This window comes from Myotis davidii, unplaced genomic scaffold, assembly GCF_000327345.1.
Source record: "Myotis davidii unplaced genomic scaffold, ASM32734v1 scaffold221, whole genome shotgun sequence".
NCBI lineage: Eukaryota > Metazoa > Chordata > Mammalia > Chiroptera > Vespertilionidae > Myotis > Myotis davidii.
Genome location: NW_006293349.1, coordinates 3856674 through 3867071, shown reverse-complemented (window position 1 = coordinate 3867071; position 10398 = coordinate 3856674). Strand labels below are relative to the sequence as shown.

Below are 10398 nucleotides of genomic sequence, written 5' to 3'. Positions count from 1 at the left end.
TGGGCGGGATCACCTTCACGTGGGTGGACCACGCTGAGAGCGGTGCGTGCTCGCGGGGCTTCCTGCACAGGGACTCTGGGCCTTGGCCACTGGTGTTTCCGTGTTCAGTGCCTGGGGTGTTGCTCTGTAACCAGACAACCAAGGGGTCCTGGCTGCCTGTCGCTACTTGAGCCCATTCAGCAGAGACGGGGTTGACTCATATGTGCGTTTATTCCAATCCTGCCGGCAGCGTGGGAGAGCAGCAGGTCAGCCACAAACATCTGCTCACCCTCCACCATCGCCAGCTGCTTGTGTTGGGTAGGAGGACAAAGATCATGTGGGGAAGAGGGGATTAAAGGCATGGGAAAGTGGGCACGGGGCAGTCACAACAGGCTGCAAGTCATGCGGGTGCGGGGTACGAGGGGGGGCTAGCGGGCGCCTCCAGGCACTCCGGGACCAGATTACAGGCCATGGGGGCTGGTGGTTGTAAAGAGCAGGTGCCTCCGGACTAGACTTTCTCGGCCACGAGGTTGTAAATCTTTCCATGATGACAGACAGTTCTCAGAAGGAGGATAGAATGAATTCTGATGTGAGCTCCCCTGTCCCAGGGCGCACAGCTCCCAGCCAGGTTCGGATGTGCTTTCTCTAATCAGAACAGAGCCATCGTGGTTAACAGAGCACGGTTAATACTCCTTGTAATTATCATTATAATGCGTTTTCAATACGCTATGTCTGCCCCTAACAATTCGGCCTGTCAGTGGGTTTGAATATTCATGGTACTGTCGTCCCAGATCACAGGGACCCTGACTTCCTCCCCCCGGGGCGGTGTCCTGGCTCATGGGGCGATCTGTCCTGTCGGACTGCAGAGGGGGCTGGCACTGTGTTATGACCAGCGATGTGAAGACACCGTGGGCAGGAGGCATGGCCACAGAGGATGCCCGAGGAAACCTGACCACCGGCTCTCTGCTCCCCAGGAGAAGTGAGGTTCCACTCTGTGGAGCCCTACAATAAGGGCCGGCTGTCGGCGCTGCCCTTCGCCGACATCCTCCGTGACTACAAGGTTATTATGGCCGAAAACATCCCTGAAAACCCCCTGAAGTACCTCTATCCCGACATCCCCAAGGACAAAGCCTTCGGGAAACACTACAGCTCCCAGCCCTGCGAAGGTCAGGTTCTTTCCGTTTGCTTTCTTTTTTTTATATTTTGGAAAATAGCCTCACACCAGGTTAAAGGAAAACAAGTTCCTCTTTGAGTCTAAGATCCAAAGACCACGTGGAGGTCAAAACCTTAGAGAGAAGTGGCGTGTCAGCGGTTCCTGGAAAGGGACAGCCTGCTGGCCAATCCGTGGCTGTGGCCATACCTCGCCGTGGCCGTGGCCATGGCCATGGGGGCCTCTCCCAGCCGCTTGCAGAGTTTGGGTTTCTCCTTCCTTCTCCGGACCCACAGCCTTCACTTCTGTGACTGGGGGAGAGGCAAATAAGGAGGAGGTGATCAGAAAGCCGTTACAGGTCCAGCAAGTCTGTTTTTTGCAAAAAAAAGCCCAGGGCTTATAAGCTTTATATATATATATATACTAGAGGCCTGGTGCACGACATCTGTGCACTGGGGGGCAGGGAAGGGGGATTCCTTCAGTCCGGCCTGTGCCCTCTTACAGTCCGGGACCCCTCTGGGGATGTCCGCCTGCCGGCAGACAGACATCCCTCTCTCAGTCCAGGGCTCTTGCAATGTGGGACCCCTCGCTCCTTACTACCTGCCTGCAGCGGAGGAGGGAGAGGCTCCCGCCACTGCCACTGCACTCTCCAGCTGTGAGCCGGCTTCTGGCTGAGCAGCGCTCCCCCTGTGGGAGCACACTGACCACCAGGGGGCAGCTCCTGTGTCGAGCATCTGCCCCCTGGTGGTCAGTGTGCATCATAGCAACTGGTCGTTTTGCAGTTCAGTCAATTGCATATTAGTGTTTTCTTATATAGGATATATTTTTTACTTACGATTATGATTGGTATCAGTTTGTTTTTTAGTATATTTTTATGGATTTCAGAGAGGAAGGGAGAGGGAGAGAGAGATGGAAACATCAATGATGAAAAAGAATCATTGATCGGCTGCCTCCTGCACGCTTCACACTGGGGATTGAGCCCACAACCCTGGCATGTGCCCTTGGCCGGAATCGAACCCAGGACCCTTCAGTCCGCAGGCCTACGCTCTATCCACTGAGCCAAACTGGCTAGGACTTGATTGGTGTCCGTTTTAATGAGAAAAACTCAATTACTATAAATACCCAAATACACAAATGAATCAGTCATTATAATCAAAATTAAATGGAACTGTATCTCACAACTCAGAATTACTCATGTGCCCAGGAGAGGACCAGGGAGTCTGCGTAACATCCCCCGCCTCCGGGGCTGCCAGTAACAAGTCCCCACATGTCTGCCCCCCTCGGTGTATGCTAATGGCCTAAAAGAATCCTGGCCACAGAAGGCATGTGGTTAAACACTGGTTGAGTCTATGCAAGAACATTCATGAAATTAGCTACACAGCTGTAATGTAAGTTCGCCGTTTTGGCCCTTTAATGAGAGTATAACCATCCATTAAAATGTTCAGCTATAGCAACTAGATCCATGAGCACCATCTGTGGACTGTCCTACCATCATCACGGTAGGGTGACTGTTGCCACCCTACTTCATCCCCTTCTGAAATAAACAACAAAATAACACAATGACAGACCCTAAGTGTCTTTACCTCTGACCAAATGAAGCAACAAATGCCAATGAAACAAATGACAGTTGGTCCAAATGACAGCGGGAGCAAGCACAATGCCAGCATAGGACAGCAGGGAAACGGGCTCTTTCCAAGGCTGGCGTCTGCACATTCTGTGACCATAGCACAGCAGTGCTTCTAGTAGCACTGATGTCTGTGCTTCAAAAATTTGTGAAATTATAAGATCATGATTGGTGTCAGTTTTAATGAAAAGAACAGAATCACTTTAAATTCCCCCAAACACAAATAAATCAGTCCTTATAATCAAACTTAAATGTAATGTAGAAGCGAGTAATATAGTTGATTTCCCAGTTTTTCTTTTCTTAATGTATATTTTTACTGATTTCAGAGAGGAAGGGAGAGAAACATCAATGATGACAGAGAATTATAGATTGGCTCCTTTCTGCATGCCCCTTCCTGGGGATGGAGCCCACAACCCAGGCATGTGCCCTGACAGGGAATCGCACCGTGAACTCCTGGTTTATAAGTTGACGCTCAACCATGGAGCCAAACCAGCCAGGCTGATTCCCAATTTTTCTCATGCACTTTAGAGACATTCATATGTAAAGTTAGATTGGACCTGCCAAAAGATGTGTTTTTCTCTTCTTGCACCTTTTCTGCACATCTAAAATACTCAACTAAAGAGTTTCGTGAATCAATAAGCTTTTGTATCATCTCTCTTATTTTTCAGCATTACTCATATCTTTCTAGACTTTTCTAATGTCATCAAGAATATCGGTAACGTGTTTCCCAACACTTTCTTTTCCAGTTTCACGACCGACAGAAAAGGGGGACAAAGGTTATGTTCCTTCTGTTTTTATCCCCATCTCGACAATGTAAGTAATCTCAGTTGCATGTAAAATGTTCATTATTGAACTCATCCAAAAAAGAAGCCTTCCTGTAGGAACTCTAAGGGCGGAGAAAACACACACACCCGAGAATAAAGCGTTTTGTGCTCACGCTCCGCTTTCCTGAATACACACAGCTAGTCTTCCAGACACGCCACAGTCTACCCGGACTGCAGCTACGAAGCTGCCCGGGACATGCCATGCCTTCCAGTCGCTGATGCTGTGATGTCAGGTGATGCATGAGGCATCTCAGTGTCACCACCAGATAAAGCCCTGGGAATGCGTTCCTGGCGCAGGAAGCCACAGGCGCTATGACTGGTTCAGCCTCTTCGCTCTTTTCCTTGTTATTTCTTTAAGCCGAAGCGATTCAACCGAGCCACAGTCTCCATCAGACCTTCTTCCGATGTCGCCCAGTGTGTACGCGGTGCTGAGAGAAAACCTGAGTCCCACGACGATCGAAACCGCAGTAGGTTCCCTCTCTTCTCCAGGCCCTCCTCCATGGTCAAGGGCATTCCCTGTGCGGAGCCAGGGCCACGAGAAAACAGATTCATTAGCATAACACAAGGATGTCTGTATGGGCCTGTGTGCCACTGCTCTTACCCGTGTGGAAAGCAGGCATCTTTACTTGCTTGAACGGCTTTCAGTTCTTCCCATCTCAAGCCACCACAGGGCAGAATATTCCTGAACCCTCTCAAATACGCTTCGTCCCTAATTCCACTGTTGGCCATGCCAGTCCCCGCCTCTCTCTCCACTGAGCAGACCACACGTATTAGTCAATACTTATAAGCTTACTTTAATATTTACTTTAGCAGTTCAAGCACCACCAGTTCCCATTTTTCTTGATGAATTGTTGCTCGCATTGTTCGTCCCGGGAGCCCTCTGCCAGTGGTATATGAAGAACAAAGACAGTGTAATACTACTCTTCTGAGAGCTGCGTCATAATTGTAAATGCAGTAATGAGATTTAGGGTGCCTTCCATCTGTTCTCATGCCCCAATACTGTCAAGCAGTTCAAACCCCCAACTTGCACCACGATGAACGAACGTCAGAGTAATAGACTCTTGGAGGGACTCTGAGGCCCGAGAAATGTCTGTCTGACTATAAATCAAGTGGGTTTTAATCCTTTTCCTGAAAACTTTTAGGGATGAAAAATCCATAGTCGCCTTGGACGGCCATTCCGTTGTTAATTGTCCTAACAACGGAATCATGTAGTTATGAGAGAACTTTTGCTACATTTTGCACCCATTTCTTCTTACTTTTAGCAAGATGAATAGGCCTTCTTTAAACAGTTTTTATCCACTTAAAGGCATCTTTTGAATGCTTAGTAGTTAATTGGTACAATGATTATGGAGTAGTTAGTAGCCGTGGATGTTTGCATAAGAAATAGTGATTTATTTGCCAAGCAGTCATTTCCTCAAAGGTCCTTTTCACTTTTCAATTTTAGATGAAGTCTCCCTATTCTGCTGAATGACAGGATCAACTCCTGACACGCACAGGAAAGAAGCAAAGGGAACCTGAAAGACTGATGTCTGCCAGCACTCACATCTTCTTTCTTCAGCTCTGTATATGCCCCATGGTTCAAGCTCTCCTCTCGCTGGCACCCCTAAACCAAAGCTTCAGATAAACTTGCAAGATAAGAGACTTTTAAAAACCAAGTGTTAATATGATATGAACCAAAGACTCATTTGTTCATCCGTGTTGCAGCTCTGACTTTGTTTCTCCTGTGTTACTGATGACTTTGGCCCTAGAAGGCTCAAGGTTAAGATTTCAGAATAGGGGTCCTGATACATGGTGGCAGGAGAAGACTTGACTTTGGGTGGTGGGCACGTGGTACAATATACAGATCCTGTAACATAGAAACCCACGCCTGAAACCTATATGATCACGTTGACCAATGTTACCCCAATAAATTTAATTTTTTAAAAAAAATGATTTTAAAAAAAGATTTCAGAATAGGTCAAGAATAGCAAGGCCGCACTGCATTACTCAGAAGCCAGCAGGAGCACCTGAGGGAACAGCCGACTAAGCCAGCGTCCTGAGTGCCCACAGGGAAGAGTCGTACATGACCCAGCCTGGCGGGAATAACAGGGCAGAGACAGCTGGGTACCCAGGGCTGAACTAGAAAGCCTCCTGACTGTCGTGTCCACAGGGTCCCAACTTTGGGGTTCACAGCTGCTGGGATCACTGCCAGGGATTCCTCTGTTGGGGGGAAGCCCCAAAAGTCTAAATTCAGGGTGGATTCTGACACGCAGCCTTCTTCAAATCCATAAGAGCTTTAATAGGAGAAACGTACATACTCGGGCAAGGCAGCTGCTGCCAGTGCCGGCCGGGCAGGAAGAATCCCTCCCTCCCAGGACTGGGTCTCTTTATAGGGGTTTGTAGTAAAACCAGATGGTGGGCAGCCACTTACTAGTAGACCACCAGAAAGAACAGTGCTCTCCTGAGTTAACAGATAACATCACGCAGGGATCACACTCTATACATTCGTTAACCTTCCCGGGAGCATGGTGTTCGTCTTTGGGTGGCATTCCGGCTTTCTGGGTCGTCAGCCAAGCCTGGGGTTACAGAGTTAAGAATCCAACATGTCCCAGATGCCTTTGCAGCTGGGGCCTATTGCATCGCAGTGACTTCCCGTAAGCCTCTGGGGATGGGGACCAGAGTCCCTCCTGGTGGCATATGGGGCACTGATATTACGGACCAGACTGGATGCTTAGCGATGCCATCGCCCAGCGGTTGCTCTGAGTCAGAGGGTGGGATCCCTGGTGCCAGGACCTGGGCGGGTCTCTATGCCAGGCATCTGCATGACTCACTGCAGGGGCAGGGGGGGTCGGGGGGGAGCCCGAGGCTGCTGTCCACCGGGAGCCCTGACTCAGGCAGAAATGTCAGTCCCTCTGAGGATCCTCTCTAACCTCCACCCTTTCCTGACCCCCAGGCAAGCAGACAGGGAGAGGCCAATGTCCCATGAAAAAATTTAAAAAATAAAAAGATTTAACATAACCTACCTTCCTAACAGGAGATTCCGTCTTATCAGTCCCCTCTCTGCCCCGGAATATTTATTTTCTGCCAGCTAGGAGCAAACAAGCAGCATCTAATGAAACACAAGGTAGATTTTCAAAATATCAGTCATGTTTCCACTTTCCCCTCACCCATCCCACACCCGTCACAGGTGTCCATCTTGCTAATGCCTTTTCTGATGCTTTTTAATGTAAAGAATAATATTCTTTATGGTCCCAGTGCTGGACCGTCATTCTTAACAGATCTTCCCAAAGTCACATTTTCATCTCTCGTTATGCTTCAGCTCATCTCCCATCTCATCCCTTCTCCCCAACAATGGCTTCTTTCTTATCCTCCACAATTGTACTGAGTATCGGCGCCTTCATCTGAAGAAAGGCGCTGCCAGTGGACTTCCTCAAAGTCTCGAGGGAGCAAGGAAAGTCCCCGAAGAACCCTAAAGTGCGAATGGGAGTCTGCAAACCCAAGGGGTTTTCTGCACCTCACACGGGTTCAGGACGCCCATGCACGCCCCCTGGCAGAGGACAGAGTGAGGGGACAAGCCGCCCTAGCACAGCGCTCGCAGCAGATGCTGTAGCCTAGACTTCGCCAACTGGCCTCTGTGTGCACACACTCCAGTTTCTGACAGACGACCGCCTTCTGTCACCTGACCACGAGCACTGACTGACTGATGACTGCATTTTGAAAAGTCTGGCTTACTGAAGTATAGACAGTAACAGGCACCTTTCCTGACAGGCCCATAGGTGTGTAACCAGCCCTGTAAGACACGGAGCATTTCAGCCGGAGTCCTCCCAGGAGGACGCCGTGAGAACAGGGTGAAGAGGACACGCTCTGCAACACCTTCCAGTAAACACAGCAAACAGCTCCACGTGCCTCCTGTGTAGGCAGAGCAGAGCGCTCCACTGAAAGCAAACTGATCCTTTCAGTCGCTGCTTACACTCTTCAAATGGCTCGTGACGCTCGGGCGTAGCAGTGCTCGCCGAGAGAGTATGCACAGAATTCCCGAGGGTTGTGGGTTTGCATGGCAAGAGTTAGGAGTTTATTTCTACCAACTTGTTGCTGAAACGGAAATTCCTTTAGAGAGATACAACGCCAACAAACCATGACCTACACCATGTTCTCATCACAGTTGCTACATTTATCTCAAAATATCGCTTGTGCTAAGCACGGTTTTGAGATTGCATTCATCAGACCCATTGCTAGATCTTATGTGGCGCCATTAATAAAGCACTTATATTACAAGGTTGGTGTTAATATTTTGATACCTGTATTTCAGTGGTTTTGGTTTCCTTTGGAATCTTACGTATTTTATTCAACTAAAAACATTATTCCTTGAAGGAATCCCTAGGTTTCATTAGACTGCCAGAGAAGCTCCTGGCACAAAAAACAATCAAGGTTCCCAGCTCCGGACCATAGTTCTAACAGATCTTTCCAAAGCCATTTTTTAGTCTCTTTTTATGCTTCAACTCATCTCTCATCATCACTTCTCCCCAAGGGCTTCTCAGCCTCCAGAGCATACACAGGAGACGGAGTGAACTACTTTCAGTTTCTCTGGTGGTCACGCTCGCTCTCAGCTCCCTCTGCCCTATCCTCTCAAGTCTTCAGCCCCATCTCACCTACTGGATTAGGATCGGACATCCTCCAGGCTCTGAAAGGCCTTCCTTTCAAACACGCACGCACGCGCGCACACACACGCACATGCGTGCACACACGGCTCAGGTCACGTCACGCCTGCTTCACATCCTCTAGCTCCCAGCACGGTTCTTATCACCTTTATTATAAACGTGTATCATCTGCCTTCTTCTTAGACTCTCTGCAAGCTCTGCATGTGCATGGACGAAGAAGGCTTTCTTCATAGGTATACCCCTAGAACCTAGCACTCTCTGCTCTCTAGTGCGTATGCTAATGATTTGGTGTTTGAACCCAGGGAGGATGGTAATGAATTCCTTGCTTTCCTTTACCCCTGGGTCTGCCTGCAAGACTACGCTAGAATTCCCTTTATGATGCCTTCAGACTCTAAAATCATGGAACAGTCCCCAATTAGACTTCGAACTGAATAACCAAAACACGCTTGCGATTGCTCAAGCAACATAGGGATCCCCTTCTGTCACTCCCCTCTGAACCTCCCCACTCTGTAGCAATGCTCTGGAATGACAGCTTGAAGTTATCTTACTCTAACTTCCCTTCCATCTGGATACCTCGTGTGCCAGGTATCCCGGACATTGCCCATGCAAGAGTTCCTGGAACTTCCCCCTAATTCCTCTCCTTAAACTCAGGGCCCGACTCCTCCTGCCCCGGGTAAAATCCCACCCCACTGTCTTACCTAAGGTTTCACAGTCATCCACTTGATGTCTCACCACTGCCTCTGAGGAAAGAATCTTGGAGGATGCCTAGACAGGGTGGGGATGGGGAGAGGTTAAAGGGCGTGGGAGAATGGCGCTCTCATTACAATCCTTTCCCGGAGCCCCGGCTGGCATTGCTCAGTGGTCAGAGCATGGGCCGCACACCCAGGGGTCTCCAGGTCAATACCAGGTCAAGGGCATGTACTTGGGTTGCAGCTTTGATCCCCAGCCCTAGCTGGGGCATGTGTGGGAGGCAACCAACCCACGAGACCCATCCATCTCTCTCTCTCTCTCTCTCTCTCTCTCTCTCATCTTTCTTTCTCTAAAAGCAATGAAAAAGAAGGGAGGCAGAGCTGATTAGCAGGCTCTCCAGGGAACGCCGAAGGCCCGATGCTACTCAAGTGCCCCAGGAAGGAGTGGGTCCTGGCCTGTTTCTTCATTAGATCAGGTCTTCACTGGTTTTACCTAAACAGGTAGCCAGCCTTCTGCAGAGGAAGCCCCGCCCAGGCCCCTGCCAGGGCCTTCCCGCTCCCTGTGCAGTCCCCCGGGCGGGCAGGCGGCAGGCAGCCGGCTTGGTTGAAGGCTCTGCTGCTGCCTTCTTGAAATTTTAGTACATTTGGAAAAGGGGCCCCACATTGTCCCTTTGCACTGGAAACTATCCATGCCCTCTCCTGGAGGCTGGAGAAGACGGGCACCGTCTGCACTGTGGGGTCGGGGCAAGTGCAGCCCTGGGGCCTGGTGCGCTCGCTCACTGCAGGCTGGAGGCTGGGTCCAGTGGGGTGGGTCCCCTCACCCTGGAGGTCCTTGGTTGGTCCCCAGGCCCCTCTTAGTAGGTAGGCAGAGCCCTTTAAGAGTGGGTGAGCAGAGCCCCCAACGTGAGACAGTGCCTGCCGGAACCATTGGATGAGCCGCGCAGGCTGCAGGCAGAGCCGCCACACTTTCCCAATCACGGTCCAGTGACTGTCATGCTCGCCCCCGCCCCCCTCGCTTCTCCCACCCCCTCAGTATAATCGCTGGGAGAAATGCGACCCTGAGCGAGGAAAGCCCTGGTGGGTCTAGAGCAGCGGTTCTCAACCTGTGGGTCGCGACACCTCCATATCAGATATTTTCATTACGATTCATAACCGTAGCAACATTACAGTTATGAAATAGCAACGAAAATAATTTTATGGTTGGGTCACAACATGAGGAACTGGGTCGCGGCATTCGGAAGGTTGAGAACCACTGGACTAGAGAAAGGACAGCCCCAGAGACAGCCAGCCCCGCTTCATCTCTGGTTCAAGGTCAGGGACCCCGCTGTGAGGGGCAGAGCCTGCAGGACCCGCAAGGCCCCAGCGAGCCGCGTGCAGACGGTGCGGACGGAGAAGCGAGGTTAGGACGGGGACGACTCCCAGGGAAGCGCACACGCGGGGAGTGGGACGGGCGAGCTGCCCAGCACCTGAAGAAACGGGACACGGTCCCCTCCCG

The 10398-nt window shown here is 50.4% G+C and overlaps 1 protein-coding gene across 1 annotated transcript in view; it reads left to right on the top strand.

Moving 5' to 3' along the window:
* The window catches only part of STAT4 (signal transducer and activator of transcription 4), a 75374-nt gene extending 69942 nt beyond the window's left edge, over positions 1-5432 (top strand). The window contains exons 20-24 of the mRNA XM_015566115.1: positions 6-42; positions 954-1145; positions 3500-3566; positions 3936-4044; positions 5022-5432. Of these exons, the coding sequence (XP_015421601.1) occupies positions 6-42; positions 954-1145; positions 3500-3566; positions 3936-4044; positions 5022-5048 (432 nt within the window). The 3' untranslated portion in view covers positions 5049-5432. The remainder of the gene's footprint in view (positions 1-5; positions 43-953; positions 1146-3499; positions 3567-3935; positions 4045-5021) is intronic.
* The last annotated feature ends 4966 nt before the right edge of the window (positions 5433-10398 follow it).